Source organism: Vanacampus margaritifer, chromosome 4 (assembly GCF_051991255.1).
Source record: "Vanacampus margaritifer isolate UIUO_Vmar chromosome 4, RoL_Vmar_1.0, whole genome shotgun sequence".
NCBI classification, from domain to species: domain Eukaryota; kingdom Metazoa; phylum Chordata; class Actinopteri; order Syngnathiformes; family Syngnathidae; genus Vanacampus; species Vanacampus margaritifer.
Window position 1 is genome coordinate 9762878 of NC_135435.1, and position 25565 is coordinate 9788442.

Sequence of the window (25565 nt, forward strand, 5' to 3'; positions counted from 1 at the left end):
AAACCACACGTTGGTATGTTGTTGACTTGAAATGAAAGTTGTGTTGAGTTCTTCTGTCTCCTCATTGCAAAAATTCTAGTTTGTGAACTGCACTGTTGAAGCTAATGTACCAAGAAAACGTTTTTGCTCCTTTCTCATTTCATGTTTTATTCCCCTCATTTAAATGTTGGAAGTGTGTCATACACATTTAAATATTAGACAAAGATAACCAAAGTAAGCACAAAATGCAATGGCTTAGTGTTTTTAGGTAAGAAAAGAAAAAGCAATCCAAACTTATTTCTTTCTTTTTGGTAATGCAAACATACCTGGCCATGTGATAATTAATTGACTCAGTTATTAAATTGACCGTTTGTATTTTAATTATTTGGAGTGAGCGAGTGAGTGAGTACGATCAACGGGAGCGGCAAGTTAGGGTGGCTAGCAAGAACTAGCTGGAGTGGCTAACAGGAGCGGCTAGTGGGAGGAGCGGCTAGTGGGAGACGCTAGCTAGAGCAAAGCAGAGGGAGACAAGTGGTGGGAGCCTGCATTATGGGACTCAGCGACGGCCACCTGCAGACCCCAACCGTGGGAGGTAAACTAGTCTGACACGAACTGCAAGCACCACAAGTGACTTATGTTTGTGAAGTTGTTCTTCTGTAGCCATAGCAGAAACAAAGTTGGTGGCGAAACGTGGGCAGCCTCCTTTTAAGGCGGAGCGTGACGGTGACCTATGTAATATAATTGATTACTAGACCTATGATTATATATTTAAAAACATGTACCTTGATGTGGTAACTTCTTTTTGCGTATTATTGAAATGATGGCCCTCCCAGTAACTCATGAGCTAACTGTGATAAATCACTTCCCCCAATTTTTTTTTTTTTCGAAAGCTACATTTAATTTCACTGACCAAACCTGGCAAGACTGATTACCTCCAGACCTGTTCAATCAAGGAATCACAAAAAAAAAGTCTAGCAAAATGAAGTCAGCAAAAATAAAATTCCAGAATATATAGAGAAAAAAAGTAACTGACCTGTATCAATCAAAAGGTAATTCCCTAAAGCTTTAGGAGCACAAATGGAGAAAGCATGGAAGAGTGGTGAACCTTTCCAGCAATGGCCAACCTACAGAAATGACCCAAAAGTACAGTGATGATCCAACCAGGAGTTCACAAAGAACCCAGGACATCATCTAAAGAACTGCAACCCTCCCTTGCCTCAGTTAGTGTTCATGACTCGAAAATGAGGAAGAGACTGCACAAAAATAATATCCTTGGTAGAGTTCCAAAACTAAAACTACGGCTGACCTAAAAGAACGTAAAGGCTTGTCTTACTTTTGCAAAACACCTGAAAAATGATTGCCAAGAGTTTTGGGAAAATATTCTATGGACTGACAAAAAGAAGGTTGAACATTGTGTGTCAACATCACATTTGTTATAAAAGTAAAACAAAATTTCAGAAAAAGAACATACAACAGTCCAGTGTGGTGGTAGTGTGATAACTTGGGGCTGCTTCGATACTTCAGGACCTGGATGACTTTCTGTGTTGATGGGACCATGAATTCTGCTCTCTACCAGAAAATGAGGGAAAACGTTTGTGATCTCAAGGTGAAGCACATTTTGGTTCAGCATCACGACAACATTAAGCCAACTTCTTGCTTAATAAAATAGTTATGTTTGGCAATAGGTAATAATTACTTTTTCACTCATGGCCATGTAGCTTTGAATAGTGTTTTTCCTTAAATAAAATGATAATTTAAAGCCTTAATCATATCGTTTTTACTAGCATTCTTGCTGTCTGATATCAACATTTATTTGACAATCCTTTAAGTTAAAGTTGGGATAAAATTGACAAAATGGGGAACTGTTCTGTTACTGCACTATATATGAGATGTCAACTGTTTTTGCCCATTTGCAGAGTTCAAACTGCTGACGAGAATTCTGCACCTCCGGAGGTTAAATGCGGCACCTCCAGCTGGATCCTTTCAATGTGACAGCATTTTTCCTTTTAGCTTTCTTTAAAGTGCAAGTCAACCTTAAAAAAATTCTTGACACTAATAATATAATATGTGACCTCACAAGTCTAAACTTGACATTCTGATTACTATTGCATTTGTGGAATATGAGTTGTGAAGCAAAATCCAGCCCTTTTTAATCCATCTTGCGCGGCCATTTTGTCACTTGCTGTCAACTGAAGACGACATCAGAGTTGCTCAGGTCTCAAGCAACAACCAATCACAGCTCACCTGTTTTCTAAAGCTGCGCTGTGAATGGTTGTTACCTGCGCACTGAACAACATTGATGTCATCTTCAGTCGACAGCAAGTAGCAAAATGGCTGCTCCCTGAGATGGTTCAAAATGGCTGGATTTTGCTGCTTAACTCGTATTCTTATATAATGTAATATTAATCAGAATGTCATGTTTAGACTAGTGAGGTCACATAGATATAAATAACATTATTGTCCCAAAAAAAGCAAATAAGTTAATACATTTGTTTACCACTTTTTATCACACCATTTACAGTACTCTATTACAGTTTATCATAGAAGTCCCTAGATAACATGAATATTTGTGAGCTGTGATCTCCTTGGATGGTTTCTTAGCGTATGACAGCATTTCTGCATTTATTTTCATCCATGATCTTTTCATTTTGCAAAACAATCTTTTGAATGACGTGTAAGACATTCATATTGTTGCCTTAATCAAATTCTCGCTGCGATTGGCCGGTGACCAGGTGTGCCCCGCCTCTCGCCGAAAGTCAGCTGGGACCGGCTCCAGCTCACCCGCCTACCAAATGAGGACAAGAGGTACTGAAAATGAATAGAGGACGGATTCCTAATCCAGCCAAGTGTTGCAATCATGGATGACCGATTTTTTAGATATGTGGCAGCATTTGTTGTGAACAACTAAAACCGTTTCCAGCACAAGAACAAAATGAGAAGTTTACTAGCATGCAATTAGAAAAAGGTTGGCTGGAGGAATCCAAAATGATTGACTTGTCAGCTGTCAGTGATGGTGCCATTCATGCGACAAAATTGCTTTGTGTTCAACAAGGGGCCATTTTTCAAACGTCAAATGTGTGCCCAGGCTCCATAGAGGTTGGCAAACACTGAAATATGTGTTGTCTTTCAGGCTTCATGAACGTTTTGTTTCATTAACCATTTGTAAAAGTGCCGCCGCCATCTGTCACTGTGCGTTTGTGTACAGTACATGATTTGTAAGTGCTGCGAGTCAGCTGTGTGCATTAGCATAAAGCCACATCAGTGACGGAGAGCCATTAGGCTGGCCATGATTTTGTTGAGCGTAAAGGCGGAATGTGATTATCCTCTGTGCGAGGGAGAGGGAGGGCGGGGGAGGGGCGGTTAAGAAAGCAACGTGCTGAGCCAATGGCTCTTCCCACAAAGCAGCCGGCCGCCTGCGAGGAAGGACACCTTGTTGGACGCGGAGGCCGTTTCCCAGGAGGTGTTCATGGGATGCACTATCTACGCGGCCAGCCCTAAGGCCCTGCCTGCAGACGAGGCTGCGAGGGACGCGTACTACCAGCAGCCGTCGCACTGCCACAACCTTAATGGGAACTGCAGTCAGAGGATAGCAGCCAGGTGAGACACACAGGAAGTGCACCACATTTCGTCACGTGTACGCTTCTCCATCTTCCACCTGGACCAATCACGGAGATTCCACTAACTAGTGTTGAGCATCAGGTCTGTGCCTCCTTTTAACAGAGAAATTATTAATAACACAGAATAATATGATATGCTATAATTCGATACAACTCTTCAGTAGTAACCGATATAAATACAACAATCCAGATTTACAAGTTTGGGATTTATTTATTTTTTGGGAGCATTTTATCTACCCATACCACTAATATTATTAATTAATACAATTTTCCACCCCAAAAAACATGACATCACTTTTTAAATAAAAACATATATATAACATTTTTACTTAAAATCACATGAAATTTATGGCAATTATTCTAATTTCTAGTTCCTGATTGTAAGACAGCTACAAGAGAGCACCCAACATTGGTATTGGCCGCCATCACGAGTACCGATACTTTGAAATAAGGCCGGGTATCGGCTCTACTTACCCATCCCTAACCAGGGTTATGAAGAAAAATTGCAGTATTTTAGTCTTAAATATTTGTGCACACAATTAATTAGTAGTAGTGGCACACATGTTTTTGATACACTCCCTTTTCACACTATCCATTTCCCAACTTCTTTTTTTTTAACTAGCCTTGTGTGCTGTGTCAAATGTTTTTAGCATTTGCCACGGGCTGCTGAAAAATGGATGGCGGGCTAAAAATGGCCCCTAGGCTATAGTTTGCACACTCGTGTTTTAGTATTTACTGTTATTACTCGTACACACACAGCAAAACATGATCAGTGAAGTAGAGGCATTTGATAATCAGACATCCACATTATCGCTCCCATTTACCATTGTTGGCCTCCACCGGTTTCCGTGAGAAGAAGTCACTCTTCACAGTTAACATAGCCCGCGCCGCTGGCTAATCAGTCAGGATAATCTTTGAAAGATATCTGATAAACGGGCTTTTGCTCACTGATTGGAAGTGAAACTCGAGGCTCAAATTTATCTCATTTATCACGTTTGTAATCCACTTAACACCTGCCATTGTCAATGCCAACTATTTTCCACACAGATATGTGAGGAAAAATCACTCTAAGAAAAAAAACTGCACACCGTAGAATAATCGGGCAAGAAAATGTTGAAGACAATCGAGACATAACCAACTCTCGTATGTATAGTGTTATTGCGGTACAGGCGTGTTCCTAATGTTGTGGCCAGCGAGTGTTTTACACCATGTGAGATCGTAGTTATTCTGGGCGTCAGTGGCGTGGAAATAGAAATCCGCGCGTGTAATCCCCTCGCAAAGAGCACACAAAGCCAGTGAGGCCACACTGGGTTGTAGGTAAGCTCAGCCCACCTTCTCGCCACAACCGGACGCACTTGAGTTGAGAGGAGCTGCAAAGTGCACTGAGCGCGCGCGTCCTGCTAGCGTTAGCTTGGCGGAATTCGTGACAGTCGTGGAGATTGTCACGCTCGATGGCACGTGAAGACGAGACTATGTCTCCACGGAGAAATGCGGGGCACGCCTGAAGATCTTTTGGGAGTCGATAAAGTTGCGGCACGGGTTTAAAAGACGTTGCGGGCAGCTTGTGAGCTACAGGTAGGAGACATCGAAGGTTGGTATTTCGCCACAGAGAGGCAACCATTTCCGCCTCTGTATCAAAATAAAATGAATTGTGCGCTTGGTTTATGGGTGTGGCGACGGTTTGGGTAGCACGTTCGTTTGGCTTTAATTTGTGTCGCACACGAAGTCAATGTTCCTGTACACACTTTGTCGCTTAGCCATAAAGAAATACGAGCATTTATTCTTTGTAAGATCTTAGTAATTGTTTTATTTTGAAGGCCAAATGGCCGTGTTGTGACATCAGTCTGACTTTCACTGGCAAACTTAACTTTATCTTGCAATGGAAAATGTACCGCTAAGACAAGTGCTTTATATTTGTCCATTGCATAACTTAAATTTCGTTAAGCGAAATCCTCTCCATATTTGTCATACAGACAATATAACAACAAAAAAACATATCAGTGAACCCAGCATGCTGTACACTTCGTATTTAACTTTGTAGTAATGTCTTTGTAAATACAGAATGACACTTTTTTTTTGTACATTCGACATAACCTGTAAGTTATTTCATTCGTGTTTGTTTGTTGGAGGTTTAGAGTACTGCACAGTGCTTATTGTGGAATACATTTGAAGCCTTGTGTGGGGCTTCCTAACGCACTCGTGTCTTCAAAGTTTGTTTTGAGGTGCTTGCACAATGGGGAGGTTATTTCAGGAGGTCTCAAGCCGCGCACATATCTCCGAGTCCAAAGGCTGAACACTCTCATCTCATCTGTGAAATGAAGAATAGACCGCTTTGTCAACTGACGACAGTCGTTGTAAATGCACCAGCAATTTAAGTAATCTCTGCTATTAAAAATGAGAGAGAGAAAAGAGTTTTGAAGCCGACTCTGTTGCAATCATATTTCTAATTGAAAGCACTATCAATAGAAATAAACTTTTTGAAATGACTGCAAACATTCTGTCTTCAGTTTTTTGGACAGATAAAAGTAAATAAAAAGCTCTAGAGGTCCACAGGCCCAACGCAAACAACTCACACTGCTTATATAAAATCTCACACATTTAAAATGCCGACTGTTAATGTTTGCTGAATGTCCCTAGTGTTTATTTGGCCAGACAGGCAACTATTCCTGTCCACAGTGAACGCACACAAACTTGTTGATGGAGTGACCATCTAATAGCGTTTCTACGACTCTACGAAAGAATCCGGAGAGATTTTTCTTGTCAAGTATGCCAGCAGCATTAACGAGATTACAGTTAACTGGATTGAAGGATGTCTTGTGACAGCACAAAGTGTTTGTGTCCTCGGACAATGAGGAGAGGTGGGAACCTTTTACTGAGCGTTAGCGTCAAACATGTTCGACTGTGCAGAATGGCATTTGGAACTCAACTGGCAATTTGACACAATGATGGGCATCATTACTTGAATGCCTGGAGAAGACAATTATATTGAAAGGGCTGGTGTTGCTCGGAAAATTAGTAATATGACAACATTTTATCTGGCTGTTTAGAATTTTGGGGAAATTATAAATGTGCATGATTATTGACGGTTTTGTAGAAAATGAGACTTGTCTGAGTGTGTGTGTGGAAACCCAGCACAATATTGGCCCTCACTCCTAAGTTCAAGTGCCCTGCAGTATGTTTATTCTCAACACTACTAACCTGACTTGCTGGTTCTGACATTCGTTTGCCTATAAATGCATCAGGGAGCGAGATGTTTGGAAAAGGGATGCGTATTTGGGCTAATGTTTGAACTGGCATGTTAGGCTAATCAAATCAACAAGTAGAAAAGTGGCATATATAAAGCAAAAGAAAAAGTAAAACATACCCAGACTGTTCACTAATGTGTTTTATTTATGGCAACATAAACTGTGCAACTTTTTTTCCCATTTTGAAGCCAGTGATTTGTTGAATCTTGTAGTGACTTCCTGTTGCGGAAGTTGAGAACAAATGCAGCCAGCTTTTGAGCATTGTTTTCAAATGAACATTCAAATCAACTCAGTGATCCCTTAACTACTAGCTTGAAATGTCCACAAACGTTGCTCTTATCTAATTACAACAGGCCCTTCACGTCCACCTGCTTCCCTCTGTGAACCCGTTTGTGATCACAGATAACCAGTCGGATGGAGCCGTTGGATGCAGGAAGCAAAGTTGTTTGAACAAGCCTGCGACTGACGTGAAGCTTCTGGCCAATTAGAGATAATCCGTAGGAAAGTGCAGGCGTGAGTCTCTTTCCATCAGCACCTGTAATTATTCGGGGCAGGTGCTAACAGCCTCCGCACTCCCACGAGACATTATGGTACAGTGGCTGTGTTTGTGTCTGTATGTGATACAGGTTTATTTCAACTATAGCTGGGTGGAAGCTTGTAGTAACCCTGTGAAAAATAAGATGTTCTGATCAAGTGTAATTACTATAGCAAGTGTAGTGTTGATGTGTGCCTTTAAGACATTGTGGCCAAGTCACAGCAGATTTTGCCAGGCCCACTGTTTTGTCTCACTTTTTTGTTTGTAGTCCAGTCAGCAAGCCCAAACAAACTTGATTTACTTTAATTTAACTGTTAAATTCCTTCCTCTTTACTTTCACATTCACATTTCATTCTCATTTGCATCGAATTGCTTGTTTTTGTAATACTGGAACAATATTTTATGGATTTTAGTCCTCATATGAAAGTAAGGATCTTGGTCCTTATGTTTTGTAGTGGTCAAGTGCAGAACATGCTAGCAAAACCTACAGGATAGTCTGCTATATACCATGTGACTCAAGTGGGGATGATGATGATGATGTAGGTTATCATATTTTGTGCAATGGCCAAGTTATTGGTTAGATTTTTTTTCTGCCAAATATCAGAATTGGCATCAGTCTAAAAAAAAAAAAATCATATTGTTCTTGTAAATCAAGGTACCACTGTTTGATTTATTGACTTACATGCATACATTTACTGTATGTAAAGGCTGAATATACAATATTATTTCTCAATACTGTATACATGTTTTTTATCTATATTGTCACATCTTGTTTTTTTATTTTATTTTGCTGAGCAAAGGATTTGATTGTCCCATAAGACCTTCAGCATTGCATCACCGCCATGTTGATTTTAAAAGACAGAGTCCACGTGTTTGCCCCAAAAACCTTGAGTTCAGGACTGAGAAAAGTCTACCTGCAGACAGAAAACAAACATGACAGTGTGGATGAGAGCGGAGCAAAGTGGATGGCCGCTGTGCACTCACTCGCTGGCGTGTGTTTGTGTTTAGGGCCAGGAGCATGACTGAGCAGCAGGAGCACGGCGAAGAAACGGGCCTGCTGTCCACACAGGACTTGGACGCCTCCAAGGACGAAGACGCGCACGGACACCTCAGGCAATTTTCCATCATCTACACACACATGCACATTTTCCAGCACACCATCTGCATCCTGTGTGCACACACAACAAATATTTTCATTGTTCTTATTATGTAGGCCTACTTGATGTCTAACAATGGTAACGTCTTTGTAGGCACGATTACACTCGAGGTGGACACTTACCATTCTCGTCTATTTTTAAATTTATTCCAATTTAATGTCTGTTTCCGTTTTGCAGCAATTAGCATTAGAATTTAGCTAAGTTTCATCATTATTCACAAATCTATTTAGAATTCAAGTAATTGAGGGTTTTTTCAACATGGTCCTGATTGACCTCTTTTGCTCTGCTTCCACCTGCTGGCCGTTTGTGTAATAACTACCATGTCTTCTTTGCCGTAGAGAGGCTGCATCAAAGCCTTCTGTATGCTCTAGCATAAAAACACATACAAAAACGTATGAATATGTCTTTGGGACACTTAAAACATTTAAAATAGAACGCATTTATATGTTTTTTGGGAGCAAATAAGTTAAAATCCATGTCAAAACCTACATGTAGATTTGCCTTAAACAAAGAAAGTGCATCCAAAATGGCGACCCAGAATATGTCATGTCTATACATTTTTATGAAGAAATAAAATGCAGACCACTAGCATCAAATTAGTCAATAATTTGGCAACGTGAATTTTAGAGCGCACACTATGTACAGGTATGTCAATGTAATATCTCAATGGGCTGAAGTATTTTCTGGATTTTGTGTATTGGTATTGGATGTCACCAGCACTTGCAGCAAACAAATGCCTGCTAAATGTGTTGGTTGTGTTATGTAAATATTGTGTGTGCTGCTTTGCCAGTGAAATGGTTCGGAGAGCAAGTGATCGTGTTAGTGTTTGTGTGCGCCCACAGACAGAGAGGCTGTTTGTGTTATATAAGAAGGATTGCAGGCGGGAGCCGCATGTAATCCTGGAGAATCGACTCTGGGACTGAGCACAAAAGCTTGTCAGTGTGTTGGACTCAAGTGAAAGGGGCGGAACCGGAACACTTCCTGTTTACCTGCCACCAGACACAGTCGCTGCGGCATTGCATGAAATAGAGAAGAGTGGTCGTGTTCCATCTATTCTTGGTTGTGGGTTCGATCCTCACCACTGGTGACCATGTCGAAGTGTCCTTGAGCAAGACACTGAACCCCGATTTGCTCCCAGTGGACCTGGCAGTGCCTTGCATGGCAGCAGACGACCACTGGTGTAGGAGTGTGTGTGTGAATGGGTGAATGTAAGGCACTCTTTGGGAACCATATAGTGTAGTTAAAGCGCTATACTTTTCCTTTTTTTTTTTTCAGGAAGGAGCGCTATACTTTTCCAAGGTGTGAGTCTTTCCACTTGTCTGCAAGCTCACGCCGCTAATTTCGCTTCCTGCAGCTCTATTATTACGTGGGAGTCCACAGTTCCACCTGCTGCCGGTGGGAAGTGTTCCCTTTCTAATTTGGGATTTCCATTTTACAGCCTTTCAGTTGGTAATTAGTTTCAGTATCCTGCCTGACAGCCTGAGGCGCACGACGGGCGCACCGCGGCGCTTTAATGCTTACAAGGGCGAACAATGTTTGTTTTGCTCTCAAACATTGCAGATGTCATCATCTGCAACGACGTTCTGAATTGTTCTCAAGGCACGTGCGTTTTCATTTCAGCCAAAGGATTCAGTGCATCCGAGAGTAAATCTGTTGCCTGAAGTCCCAAAATAAAGGGACTCAACTGTTATTAATGTCTTTTACAACCCTTACTCTGACATTGCAAATGTGATCCTAGCGTGGGTCCCTTCGGACCTCAGCGTCTCTTTGCAGCTGCAGTGTTATTGATGAAGGCTTGCTTCATATGTAAGAGGGAGAGGCAGATGGAAGGTGAGCCGCAGAAAGACGCATAGTGAGTCCCTGCAGAGCCGCCGCCGCCTTTATTTTTAATAATTACTCGCTCATCCCCACCTCGGCGCACACGGCTACTGTGGAGACTATTTATAGGCAGTCAGAGAAGCATGCACACTTTCTTCACCGTCAACACATTTACCAAACCAGGATATGCCACTGAAAGTCATTCTTTATGAGATTGGTTGTGCTTTACTCACAAATTTAGTTTTTTGGGGGGGTTAGGTGCTAACTGCTCATAAGATAGGGCTGAGCGATTATGGGAAGAATAATAATTGTGATTATTTTGATTGAGATTGAAAAGATTCATTGATTGAATTTTAATATTTTTTTTAACTACTCAAAACTATGATCAATGCCTTACGTCCATTCATCCTTTCACGTTGAACACTTTATTATTGAACACTATTCTTTTTGTCAAATATAACATAACCTTATAAATATATGAAATCCAAGACTTCCATTTTCATTCTTCATTTTCAAACTTAAGCGTTACCCTCTTTATCGTATATATTTGATCATATACTCCCGAAGTTAATGCTAACTTCCTGTTAGCATTTGAATGGGATCCTCCATTCACTTGCATTAGCATTAGCGCTAGGCTTGCCATGTGTTAAAAACGAAGCATGTTTTGTCTTTAAATACTCACTGTATGCAATTCTCCTTATCGTGTGTTTAGTTTTTCAGTTAACTCCAACTGGAGTGTCATTAAACAGCTTAAAGGACGCTTAGTGCAGAATCATACTAATTTGCACCAGGCTAGCTACAAGCTACATGGTGCATTCAGGGTCCTTTCACAACGTGGGGAACTAGTAAACCCGCCGCAGCGTTCTGCACATTAATCGTATTTCTTTGATCATTACACTTTAACTCATTCACTGCCAGCCCAGTCAAAATGGATCTTTGACGTCTATAGTCGTCAATGGCAGTGAATGAGTTAATAATGATCGAGAGAAGCCAAAATCGAAATTGCGGTTAATCGGCCAGCCCTATAATGTTGAGCAAATTTTTGTGTTACAGTCCACTTGCATTGGGTTCATATTCAGCAGTGACCACATCCAGTATGCTAATGCAGTAGCAAAGTCATGATTGATGTAAATATTTGCATGAAAAGACCATTACGATAGCTGAGCGTGCATTCTTGTTCCAAGTTTTTCTGCTACCTCGCAAACTAGTTTGAATTGTAATTGGTAACGCTGAGGACCTCTGTACAGCTGTGTCCTAATTTAGGCCCCATGTCCAACCTTGAAAAGCACTTCTAGGACTAAAATATTTACCAAACAATCATACCCTGTCTACTTTTACAGACTCTATTTCCAAACGTTTTTATCAAATGTCTATTTTGTTTGCTTGCATGTCAAACATGGGATTAAACGTGGCAATGATGTCAAAGGCATCCGGCCCAGCAGGCTGTGCTGTCACAGCTGTACTGTCCTGCTGTAAACAACGGCCTGCGCATAAACACACACACTTGTGCACAGGCACACACAGCAGGTACAGCATCTGGCAACATGCTGCTCTTTGACACTGAAACTGCGTTGACATCTTTTTTGTCACAGGCTATTATTCTTCCCTACAGGAAGTGAGCACCGAACTGTACAGTATATACATCCTTGCATCTTGAGTTGAAAAATGTTGGCAGCAGACCAGGATAGCTTGGCGCAATTGTCAATAGAATGTCAATTGTAGCATTGTGCGAAACTGTAGCTTTTTAACTCATTCACTGCCATTGACGGCTATAGACGTCAAAATTCATTTGAACTATTTCTATTAGTTTAACATTTTTTTCCACTTTTGTTAACAATCAGAAAACAAATATTGTACATTTAGACCAGATATACAATTTGTGATTAATCATGAGTTAACTATTGAAGGCATGCGATTAATTACAATTAAAAAATGTATTCGCCTGAAGCCCTAATTTTAATAATCTTTTCTTTTTTTGAAAAAAAAAAAACATTTAAATGAAAAAAAAGATTATTAAAAATAATTTTTTTAAAAAAAAGATTTAAAAAAGAAAAGAAAAGATTATTAGAAATTAGGTTGCCAGGCGATTACATTTTTTAATTGTAATTAATCACATTACTTCAATAGTTAACTCACGATTAATCACAAATTTTATATCTGTTCTAAATGTACAATAACAACTTTTTTCTAGGTTTTCATTCTCTTGTTAAAAGTGGAAAAAATGTTAAACTAACAGAAATAGTTCAAATGAATTTTTGACGTCTAAAGCCGTCAATGGCAGTGGATGAGTTAAAGTGTTGCACTGTATTTTATATTGACCATATTACATATTTGGGGGGATTTATTTAGCACTGAAAATCATGATGGCCACTTTACTAACTTTGATTCATTGACTATGGATTTCATTTTTCTTCATTGTTTGTCTGGTTCAGCAAATTACAGTATACTAAAGTACGCACCCAATTTCTCGTCCCTGTGTTGATGGCAGTGTGGAGACGAGTTCCAATCGGATTTGAAACTTCCGCTTCTCACTAGGAAAGTTTTTTTTCTTTTTTCTTTTGTTTAATAGGGCTTACCTGAACTACAAAGTCAAATCCCGGTCGGTTATTACGCATTTAGCTTGCGGCATTCACCACAACAAGGATTTCCTATTTAGAGCACCAAAAGGCGCAAAAAACGACCAGAATTTGTCTTTGGCCACAATGCGAAACAGGGTTTTAGTTAAGGTCAGCCATTTTAAAATAAAAAGAAAAATGTTGCCATAGTTAAAAGCAAGGTTATTTTAGTTAACGAAAACTAACGAAATAACTAGAATTATATTTAAAAAACTTATCCCAACTGGCTTCGGGCAGTAAGCGGGGTACACCCTGAACTGGTTGCCAGACAATTGCAATTGCGTAATGTAATACAATTTTTTTTTTGATTGAAAAATAATTCTGAAATTTACGGAAGCGTATTGTATTCACTTAAAAATAAAAAAATAAAGAATAAACTCCGATTTTTCTGACATTTTGGGGGGAAAAGCTTTGTTTTTTTTTTGAGTAATTTTTTTTCCTGTTTTACTGAATATTTTTTGTCATAAAAATATTCCAAAAAAACAGGGGGAGGGGAATTATTATTTTAAAAAACAGGAAATATTTCCCCCCGAAAAACAGAGCTGGTGCTTCTGTTTTTCTCAGTATTTTTTTTTGTTTACCTCTGAACTCCAAGTCACTTGTTGCAAACTTGCTAATAGTGGAAGCAGACACTTTCCTGCATACCTCCAACGTACTTTCTGCCTCAGTTAAGGTAAGAATAACACACATGGTATTATTAATGTTTTAGTGTAAGGTATTAAAAAATAATAATTCAGAAAAACAAAAGGATTTTATAAAACGGGGAAATTACTCAGAAAAGCTGGAAAAAAATCTGAAAAACAGGGGGGGGAATATTTTTTTAAACAGAAAAAAATACTCAGTAAAACAGAAAAAAATAATCAGAAAAACAGAAATAATAATAAAAAATACTCAAAAATTGTCAGAAAAACTGGAGGGTTTTTTCCCCAAGTGAATGCAATATGCTTCCGTAGAAACTAAATAAAACTGAGCATTTAATAAATGACTAAAACTAATAAAAATAACAAAACGAACAGAACCGCCCTGAAAACTACTTAAAACTAACTAAATTAAAAAAAAAAACTCAAAACGAAATAAAAACTACCTAAGATGAAAATTCCAAAACTATAACAATTCTGGTTAAAGTGGAAGTTTCAAATCCAATCGGAACTCGTTCGGAAATCTCTCTCTCTCTCTCTTTCTTTTTCTTGTTAAATTTATTTCATTTTCATTTCTTTATTTAATAAATGTTCACAAAAAAGGTGACTTATAGTCCAATGTGACTTATTTTTTTGACTGGTGCAATGAATTATGGGCCAATTATGGTAAGGAATGGAACAATCACTCATAAATGACTGGACAAAACTGTCACACATCACATCACGCCAAACTAGCAATCTGCTTACATTTTTTTCTCGGCTGTCTCGGACGTCCTGACATCCAATTTCTCTCCAATTCTGAGCCAGCAACAGAATATGGAGGGTAAGGAGGTGACGGAATACAGTAAGCGACACTGCTTAGGGAGGATAACAATGTGCTGCTGAATCATGAAATTCTATTGTGCAATTGGCTGGCGTCCAGTCCAGGGGCGGCGCTATTCCACTTTTTGCCCCAAGTCACCTGGGACAGCCTCAATTCACCCGTGACCCTCAAGAGAATAAACGCTAGGGATGAATGTGTAATTATTTCAAATTTGGAAAAGTGTGAAGGACTTTCTTGCACATTTGAAATATGTTTTCCAGCTGAGAGCTTATCCACGCTCATCTTTCCACTTTCATTATCTCAGTAGTCTTTCCCGTTTCTTCACGCTGTCAATCGCCTGACTGTCACTGACAGTTCATGCATGACAAGGAAGTCGTTTTGCTTTTTAGTCTTTAGTCTCACCTCAAATATGTCTTCTTCAAAAGCATAATAACCGGCAATGGATTTCTCTTCCAGAGCTGATTATTCCGTATTTTATCTGCCGGTAGATGAAGTCTCACGCTGCGTCAAGCCTCCTTAGGCAAGATGGCTTCAATGATGTGCGTGTGTGTTCATCTTTGCTGACAATAAACAAAACAGCAACCTACTGGATCATCTCCGGGGCATTGCCACTGTTTATGTGCAAACTACGTAATAGTCCTCTTTGATTGTGCTAGATGTGACAGCATACACCTGCATCCTGCAGTGATGCGCACACACACACACACACACACACACACACGCTGATGAATGCATATCGTGCTGAGGCATGCAGCCAGTGGGGATTGTCATGCGGCGTGCACACACACACACACAAATGAAAACACAAGCTTCCCACCATTTGTCAGGCTGCCAACAACACCTTGCCTCCATGAGTGTAAATAACACCCTAATACATTACTAATAAGCACGTTGGCAAACAGTTTACCCTCTTTCATGGTGATGTAGCCACACTCAAATAATGGAAAGTAGCAACCAATGTTTTTTTTAATTGTATTCCAGGTTTCATCTGATTGAAGAGCTGTCCTATGAGGATGTCAAAAAATGTTACCGTGGCTCGGTGAGTGTCATCATTTTGTGTGTGCGTGTGATTGTTTTCCATTCCCCTTTAATTGGGACGTGCCCCTATTTTCATCTGTGGCAGCGTCAAACCGTGGTCATTACAACATATAAATCATCCGCAGGGGTAAATGTTTAATTACACTAGAATATAATTATTTTTCTAGTTTACTGTCATACAAGTGAACCACAGTAATATTCATTTGTGCTAACAATCAAACAATTTTGAAACGCTCACTATATTGTGATGAAGGGCATCATAAAAGTCACATACTGTATGCACCTCACCTTGCACGTCCAAATAAATATGTAATAATACAAAATCATGAATTTAATTGTTCTTTGTGAAATACAGAAATGTAGTCAGAAATAATTTACTTGACTGATCATTAGAGGTGGGAATCTTTAAATGTCTCACGATTCGATTCGATTCCGATTTTTGAGTGTACGATTCAATTCAGAATCAATTTTCGATTAAGAATGATTTTTTTGTTCAAAATAATTAGATTGACAATGATTTTTGCTTCAATTTATAGATGTTCAAGGAATCGTAATGATCTACTCCAGTCTGACTCGCTAATGCTAATTAGTGCTTTTCTCGCGGCACTTTTATCACTCAAAAGAACGGCCTCACGCTGAAAAAACAAAAACTTTTAGTGGAACAACTTGATCGTGACTTTTCCCTTCTACTCTCTAATGTGGCTACAACTTAACAGTGTATTCGACCGCGTGGAACCACACTGCCCCTAAGTGGCCAAATCGGGTACAACATGAACAGCGCTCCCAATAAAGGCACACACGAACAAAGGGAAGACAGTATAAAATCATTTAAATAAAATCGATTTTGGGACAATTAAAATTGATTCTGAATCATACTAAATGAGAATCGTTTTTTGGGCACACCCCTACTGATTATATATTTATTCTATGACCAATGTATTTATTTATTTTGTGATGCTGCGGCTCGTTGAAAAGTAGCTTTTTAACATACATCCATTTTCTTTAGCTCTTCTCCTCATTAGGGTGGTGGGTGGTGTGATTTAAATCCTATCCCAGCCAACTTGGGCAAGAGGCGGGTCTTCAATTAACCTACCATGCTTGTTTTGGAAAGGTGGGAAAAAGCCGGAGAGAACATGCCAACTCCACACAGGAAGCATTTAGAGTATTAATTAGAGGCCGGACTTGCTCCTGAAATCCTGATTCGCTAATTATGCCGACGTCAGCGACTTGATTCGGATTGGATTCGTAGCTTAGTATGATATATTTCATGTTTCCTGGGAAATAAATAAAATTTGACCTAAATAGTAAATGGAGAAGACAAATATAGCGCTTTATCTACACCTGTGGTTCTCAACCTTTTTTTAGTGACATACCCCATACAGTGTGTCCCACACCCTATTAATACTTGGGCGGGCCACCTAAGTAGATTAAAAAAAATATATATATATATATATATATATATATATATATATATATATATATATATATATATATATATATATATTTTTTTTTTTTTTTTTAAAAAACAAACGTGTCGCGACCAGATATACCGCATGTAACATTAGTTCGCCGTCACTCACTTGTGGATCCCCCCAACCCACATACCCTCCCCCACCCCCCACCCCTGGACTGGCTATCTGGCATACACGGTAGATGCCCGGTGGGCCACCCTCTTTTGGGGCCGATGCAGTGCTTGGATGAATTAAGTTCATCCAAAGTGAGTCCAATCCAAAGTATTAAGTTTAATGAACTCATAATTAATTAAACTTAATGATATCACTTTGGATTAACTTAATTCAATTGTGTGTTATCAATTAAAGCGATAAAAAAAAAAAAGTTGGTTCAACAATTTTAAATGAATTTAAATTTTAAACAATTTTAAAAATCTTTTTAGTGTATGATGGTTTAAGTCTGTAACTGTCAAACTGTCAAAAGTTCACTTACACGGTAAGGTTGGGTTTAAAAAAAAAAAAAGAATAATCAATATCAAATAGATTTTCATTTTCCAGCCTGATATTATATTAATATCTCTTTTCCCCATAAATTCATAGGAAAAAATAATTTTAAAGACTATTTTTTCATCTTACCATTTTCATAAATGTTCACATGAATTTAAAAGTATTTTCTTACATTTATGAAAGACCTGACTAACTGCACTTTAAGACAATTCAGATTTTTTTCAATTTATATTTCCAATTATTGAATTAGAATATTTGGAAATATTTTCATCTCATCTTTGCAAATAGTGGTTACTTTCATTATTAAACTAAATCGTTTAACCAGTTACTGCCTCTGCAAAAATTAGTATGTGGAGTTTTTATTATGTTGTTGTTATTTAGGAAGAATTGGTGCGCCATAAATTATATCAAATTGAATTGAATTGAACTCTTGTGAACCCATCGCATCTGTGACGTGACTTGGGTATTGAACGGGTGTTTTATTGCTTAACATGTTTCTCTTACTGTGGTTAACTTGATTGATAATTATGATATGATTTACCGGTGTCGTCCCCAGTTTGAATCTGGACTGGATTATTTCAGATACCATTCTTTATTCCTTATATTTTGTTACACGTTATAAAGTATCATCTGCCTGTATCACTGTGACGTCCTGTTCGCTCCATTTTCCTGTGGAGAGGAGCTGCCTTCAACTATTAATAGGACAATACGAGTGAGCCAGTCAAGATGGACAAGAGGGAGGGAGAAAGGAAAGACAGGTGGCCGAAGGATGAAGTGAGTTGGAGGGGGAAGAGAGCGGGGACACATTGGGACCATTCGTATTCGGACGGTTTGGACTTTTGGAAGAGTCGTGTGTGCTTGTGTGGGTCACCGAAGTCGTACTTGAGACAGAGAAGCCTTGCCGTTGAGGATTTAGCTGTGTGTGTGTTTGCGTCCGCCGGCTGTGTGTTTTTCCCGTCAGCCGTACTGACTGGACGCAGGGTGACAGTGTGTGTCTTGCAGCCACTTGCTTCAGGCCATGGATGAGTGTGTGTGTGTGTACGGTGCCAACGTGCTGAGCCTGGTGCAGAGCTCGCCGCCTCTGAGGGAGCGGGTGGTGTCGGCGGTGAGCCGAGTCGGAGCGGCCGGCGGCTGGAGAGGGGGTTCCGGCACCGTGCAGGCGGGCCGGACCGCCAAGGAGCTGCTCATGACTCTGCCCTGTCCCTCTGCGCAGACTGTCAGCAAGTACAACTCGCAGTACCACAAACTCTTCCAGTGTGTGCCCAAGGATGAGCTCCTCATGAAAGGTAACACAACTTCACAACTCGATCTGGACTTGTGTATAATGCTTTCTGTGTCATAACAACCAAATCATGTTTGCCGTCAAAATGCCGGTCAAAATTGTTCAAGAAACAAAAACATGATTTGTATTTATTGCAGGATTTAAAGATTAAATTTTTTTTTTTAGAGCTGTCAAACCATAACATTTTGTAATCAGATTAATCACATCTTAAAATTTTGATGAACTCATTCGCTGCCATTGACGTCTATAAACGGCAAAAATTCATTTAAACTATTTCTATTTTTCTGTTTAAACGTTTTTTTCCCACTTTTTGTTAACGAGTTTGAAAACCTAGACATTTTTTTTTAATAATCTTTTTTTTTTATTTTTTAGAAATGAATATTAAAAATTAGGGGCGTCAGGCGATTAAAGTTTTAAATTGTAATTAATCACATGACTTCAATAGTTAACTCACGTTTAATCACAAATTTTATATCTGTTCTACATGTACTATTATTTCATTTTCAAATTAATAAAAAAAAAAAAATATTAATCAAAATTTGTGATTAATCGTGAGTCAACTATTGAAGTCATGCAATTAATTACGAATATAAATTTAAAATTTAGTCGACGAACCTTATTTTTAATAATTTTTTAAAAATTAGGGGCATCAGGCAAATATTATTATTTTTATTGTAATTAATCACATGGCTTCACCAGTTAACTAACGATTGATCACAAATTTTATATCTGTTCTGAATGTACAATAAAAAAAAATCTAGGTTTTCATACTCTTGTCAACAAAAGTGGACAAAAAAAAACTAATATGAATAGTTCAAATGAATTTTTGACGTCTATAGCCGTCAATGGCAGTGAGTGAGTTAATCACGATTAATCGCGTAATTAAAAAGGCTTTTTAATCAACATTTTTTGACCACCAAATTTAAAGAGCACCACTTGTGTGTCAATCCTTTCAACATTAATGAATGTCTGAATGTCATACGCAAACATTTATTAAATGCTTTACTTAAATGCATGTAGTTTTGTTTATTGCTCAAACACAACCATGTGCTACCTTGAACGTAACCATCCACTGTCAGCTAAAGGATCATCTGCGCTCAAAATTAATAGTGCGATTAATCTGCATTAATACATGATTAATGCGATACATTTTTTGTGATTAATTAGTTAATGCTTTAACTTTAACAGCCCTAAAAAAAAAATTACTAGTCTTCGTATTTGGATCTATGAAAGGGCAGCTGCTCAAAGTCGAAAGGGGGCACATGGAACTTTTTTTTTTTTGTGGGCACAAAACAAATAGGAAGTGTACACAAAATGCATATTTGTGGCCACATGATATAATTTGGTGAAGTTTTTAAGTTAGTTGTGTGAGACCAAGACTAAAGACAGGGATACAGTAATAAAATCGAATTTCCGTTTAGGCTGTGAAAAAGCTACATAGACATTCCCAAAAAGCTTCAGTTGCAGTCTATTTGCAAGAAAAGACGACTAAAAGACTTTAAGGACAGCTGGCATTGAAATCCAAAGAAAGTTGAACGCCGTTTGCTTACCTAGAGGTCAGTTGTTCATGACAATTCACGCACAAATGAGTATTTTGTGTGCATATGACACTTTTTAACTGGCCACAAATTAGCATCTTAGGTGCATGTTAAAGTATATACTGTGGGATACGAAACATTTAAGCACCATCAGTAGTGCAATAATTAACTCATTCACTGCCATTGACGACTATAGACGTCAAAAATTCATTTGAACTATTTCTATTAGTTTCCACTTTTGTTAACAAGAGTATGAAAACCTAGAAAAAAATGTATTGTACCTATAGAACAGATATAAAATTTGTGATGGGAGCAATGTGGAAGGTTCACTCTAAAAACTGTTGGGTCAAAAGTAACCCATTTATGGATCAAAAATGGACCGATCCACTATATAACTTTCAGAGTTGTTTTATACAAAATGACCCCATTTAGTAAAGGATCTGACCTATATTTAGAAGTTGTTTCTTGACTCAAAGTTGGGTCAAATAGACCCAATAGAGGTTTGGTCTATTTTTGACCCAACTGTTTATAGAGTGTGGTCTCCAAGTGGCCACTTGGCACTGGCGATTTGTGATCCTAGCCCAACTTAACATCATCTGCAAATGGAGATGTAAATGTATTTTTCATCCTGCATAGACTCCAGCGAGTTTCTTTCTGCCTCCGCCATGTTGAATACTCTCCTGCACTGAATTTTAACTCTTATATTGTGTAAAATCGTATGTTGGGACTGTCGCAAACTGTGAAGTCGCTTTAAAAAATTGAAATGTAAACAACATCTGCACTTGTAATTCCGAAGGACTAAAAAAGTATGTTAGGAACAAACTCCATTTTGTTTGCATAGCTGCGAGCTGCTCCTCATTATATAAACTCCCATGATTAGAAATGGACTCCCTACACAGCTGTACAAAAGAAAAATAAATATGACAGCTATTATAAATATTTAATCTATATTTAATCTAAAGAAAAACAATGTGTTTTTTCCCCCCCTCTCTCTCTTGTTTGGTCAGTGTACTCTTGTGCTCTTCTCAGAGACATCCTCCTCCAAGGCAGGCTTTACATCTCCAGAAATTGGCTATGTTTCTATGCCAACCTCTTCGGCAAGGACATTAAGGTACTGCACGGATCTGAAGATCAAAAATTTGACCTCTAGTCTGAATTTATTGGACCAGAATGCGATATGCGATACCTGCTCAGTGAAAATCCATTTTAACAAGCGACGTCTTTTTTCTCATTTCCTTGAAACTCAACCTCTTCTGACATTTCTTTGACAATAAGCTTCTTATTCAGGCGGCATTCCTCGCATACTGACTTAAATAAGAAATATGTTGCTCGCTACCCAACGACTACATTTGTTTCCGCTGACCCCATGCTGTGGAGTTTTTCGGCCTTATACTGTAGATCATAATACATGTCATATGGATATCGAGAAACACAGCGTATTTTGTTATGCCTGTTTCCATCTGCTCCTGTCCACTTTGCAGGTGGCCATCCCTGTTGTTTCTGTGCGCTTGGTGAAAAAGCACAAAACAGCGGGCCTGGTGCCCAACGGCTTGGCTATCACCACAGACACTGGCCAGAAGGTAAACACTGGCGTCACAGTCCCCGTGAGTTGAAACGCTTGTGCTGATTGTCTGTGTTTTCCGAGGCGAGGTGTGACGGAAAGAACAGCGCTATAGATAGCGCTGGCTTGGAAGCGCACACTTTTTCCCAGCACCACAGACGCGTTTAACATTCGGAAGCTAAAGCGCACAAATCGGATTTGTGCTTTCTCTAACCAAATTACATCAAATTAGAAATCAGAAACCAACAGTGAGCTATAAACCAAACATTGGTGAGTTAATTGCCCGATTGAAAGGACAAAAATGATCATGTCCTCTATTGAGACAAAATATGAATAATGATTCATATTCTCAACTTTAGAAGGAGACAAAGTTGTGTTTTTAACATGACTAAAAGTTTGAATGCTACTTAAATGCTAACTCAGAATCCAACAACTTTTCTTCTCGTGCTTCACAGGATGTTTAACTCTATGAAGCCTAAAACAGGAAATATGTGATGAGAGAAAATTCAGATTATTTGAAAATGGAGTATTTATTGGTCCTTTAAAAAAAATTTTTTTAATCAACTTCCACATATGACTTTTGATTTGTGTCATATTTGATACATCCGGTCACAATGCTTTATATTTGCACATTTATCACTCAAAAATATAAAAATAAACAGACATATCAAACATATTAGTATTTCCAAAAATCATTTTCACTGAAGCAACCCCCTTCACTCCTGGTTGTTTTGCTGTATTTTTACTGATTTCCCACAGAATATTGTGTTCTATTGCAATTAAAATAAGGAACCTACCAAAAGAAAGATTAAAGTTTCTTCTTTCATCAGGAAAAAAAAGTATATTTTAATCTGTTTCCGTTTTGCAACAAATAGCATTAGAATATAGCTAAGTTTCATCATTATTCACAAATCTTTTTAGAAATGTGAGTAAAAGTGTTTTTTTTTTCAACATGGCCCTGGTTGATCTCTTTTGCTATGCTGCCACCTGCTGGCCATTTGTGTAATAACTAAAATTTCTTCAACCGTTCTTTACAGTTGAAAGGCTGCATCAATGCTCTAGTATTTAAAAAAAAAAAAAAAAAAAAACGTATAAATACTTCTTTGGGACACCTAAACATTTAAAATAGAACATATTTATACGTTTATGAGCGCAAATAAGTTAATAAGTATAGGTGTCTCTACATTCTCAATTGAGGCGATCTTGCAAGGTCGCTAGAAAAGCCATCAGATGGGTGATACTGCCCTCTAATGGATTATCCGTGCAATGCTTGTGTCAGATCATATACATCAGGGTTTTAATGGGAAAACAAATATTATGATCACGAAATAGAGGGCTCAAAATGTCTTGTATTTAATATATGTTTGGCGTTATAGGGTTAATTATTGTGAGCGGTTCAGATAATGGCTGAATGGCTGCATATATTTGTCTTCCTGTTGTACGTGAACCTGAGAACATGTCCAGAAGTCTGATTAGGATTCACTTGCCAACACGTCAGTTCTGATATGAGCTGGACATTTTTTAGATAAAGTCTTGCCGTGCAAAGTGTTATATATGTGCATGACTCATTGTCTCTAAAGGTCTGGAGTCACGTCGTATGTGTCTGTGGGATTGTACGATTATGCAACCTGGGCCGGATATGCTGTCTGTGTCTTTGTGCAGCACAGCTGTGCTGCTGTGACTTCAGTTGGTTTCACCTCAGCTCATTACTAAATTAGAAATAGGAGTTTGGAGGGATGATTCTTTAATCCTGTCCCTGGCCAGTAACTTTTGATTATCCCTCAAAATACAAATGTGATTGAAAATACAGTATCCTCTTTGCGCCGCAGATGAAATAGTTGTAATCTCCAAAAGTGTTTTTGACCCCGCCCCCTTATACTTTGGATGTAGATTTCTCATCACAGCAATCCGTGATACACCTCGCATTGTTTTGTTTTTTTCCCCCCAGTATGTCTTTGTGTCGCTTTTATCACGAGACAGCGTGTATGACGTCCTTCGTAGGATCTGCACACACCTACAGGTGCGTACGCACACAATGTCGTGCAATGCATGCACGTTACACGATGCCGTGTGTCACTCTAAAAAAAGTGATGTCATGTTCCTCTGCAGGTCAATGGGAAGAGTCTGAGTTTAAAGCAGTACATGGAGGAACCCACCTTATCACTGGTTAGGGACAGCATCTTTATAAAAATAAAAAATAACATTCATGTGAGACTATTGGGTTGGCTTTTCAGTTTTTGTACACATTTTACTGTACAATGAAAATGTACCATCATGTACATAGAAGTATGTTCAAGATTCTCAAGCTCATGTACAGTAAAAGATCCAGTAAGTGATTGATTTATTCTCTTGTGCTCCAGGATGAATTCCCCACTCCTGACGAGTTCCCAGTGGTGGATGAATTCCCGTCAGTGTTAAAGTGGAGAAGGAAGCCTTCAGTGGTGTCCGTGTCCTCCTCCCTTCCTGACCTGCTGGGGAACTCCAGCAGCAGTCTGAGTGCCGCAAACACACCCTTCAAGTCGGAGCAGCCTCTGGAAGGTCCGACAAAAACCTTTCTGTATCATCCAATCTGTATTTTTCGTTGATGTCATTTGCATTATTTGGGCCTGCATGTGAGTGAGAGAGCAAAAAAACCCCGCAATTTGTTTGTTACGCAACAGCGCGTTAAGCTCCAAATGGAGTGTGAAGGCGGGTTTGTGTTAAAAAGATGGAGCGGATGCAGATTAAATCCACATAATCACAAAAAGTATCCGCTGTCACAGGATAGTTGCGACAGGTTTGATGCGATTGAAAACACACACTTACATTATCGTTTTTTTTGTTTGTTTTGTTTTTCACAATTATCTACCATTATTTCAGCAAAATACAAGAGTTGTACATTGGGATGTAACGATATCCAAACATCACGATACAATATTATCACGATGTTAAGGTCACGATAAGATAATTATGACAATTTTTTGAGGAGGTTAGCGATACAAAAAAAAAAGGTCACAATATTGTAAAAAAAAAAAATAATTGTGCATTACAGCAATATAAAATATTATAAAAATATTACAAATATTATTTATAAAAATATATATAAAAATATAATATCTATTGAGGCACTTACATTGAGTTCCTCCACATATTGACTTTGTTTACAAGCATTTTACGTTCCCCTTCATCTGACCATTAGCATAGATTTTAAACATAGAAGGGCCAAAACATGCCTTGTGAAAATTAAACTGCACTGAAAAAAACAGCCACCAGAGGGAGCTAGAACTGCACAAATGGAAATCAACCTGACTTTTCTTAAACAGATGCGCTGCTCTTAATATCGTGACATGACGACGACCACGACGATATTGTGGCAGTTTTAATATCGCAATATCACGATATTGCTGTTGTCGTTACATCCCTAGTTGTATAGGAACATTTTTTGTGTGCAAACTTTTGCGCTTTGACAAGCTCAGAAAGTTATTTACGTGACAATATCTTAACATTTTGTATATACAATCTATCATTTTGGTGGTACTTCACAAGGGTGTAGAATTGCACTGCATCATATTGTTTTGAATACTGGTTACCTTATTGAGCTACATTGGAGGAAGAAAGGAAACATTACAAACCACTAATTGTAGTACACTAATACAGTAACTCAAAACTAGTTTATTGACTAGGGATGGGTGCGTACCGATACCAGGTATTGGTTTTGGTGCCGATACCAGCCTTATTTTAAGGTATCGGTACTTATGACAGTGGAGTATCGCCCTCTAGTG

General features: G+C 38.6%; 1 protein-coding gene across 4 annotated transcripts in view; it reads left to right on the forward strand.

Annotated features, from left to right (window-relative positions):
• Window positions 1-452: 452 nt before the first annotated feature.
• The window catches only part of gramd2aa (GRAM domain containing 2Aa), a 28195-nt gene continuing 3082 nt past the window's right edge, over window positions 453-25565 (forward strand). The window contains exons 1-13 of one of the 4 annotated variants that reach the window (XM_077562957.1): window positions 457-571; window positions 1504-1585; window positions 1896-1967; window positions 2712-2784; window positions 3382-3576; window positions 8385-8489; window positions 15409-15466; window positions 18412-18709; window positions 21251-21354; window positions 21725-21823; window positions 23753-23824; window positions 23914-23970; window positions 24165-24342. In XM_077562957.1, the coding sequence (XP_077419083.1) occupies window positions 3446-3576; window positions 8385-8489; window positions 15409-15466; window positions 18412-18709; window positions 21251-21354; window positions 21725-21823; window positions 23753-23824; window positions 23914-23970; window positions 24165-24342 (1102 nt within the window). In that variant the 5' untranslated portion in view covers window positions 457-571; window positions 1504-1585; window positions 1896-1967; window positions 2712-2784; window positions 3382-3445. Of the gene's footprint in view, window positions 572-1503; window positions 1586-1895; window positions 1968-2711; window positions 2785-3381; window positions 3577-8384; window positions 8490-15408; window positions 15467-18411; window positions 18710-21250; window positions 21355-21724; window positions 21824-23752; window positions 23825-23913; window positions 23971-24164; window positions 24343-25565 lie in introns of all 4 variants that reach the window. The other 3 variants (XM_077562954.1, XM_077562955.1, XM_077562956.1) reach the window with 3 other exon arrangements.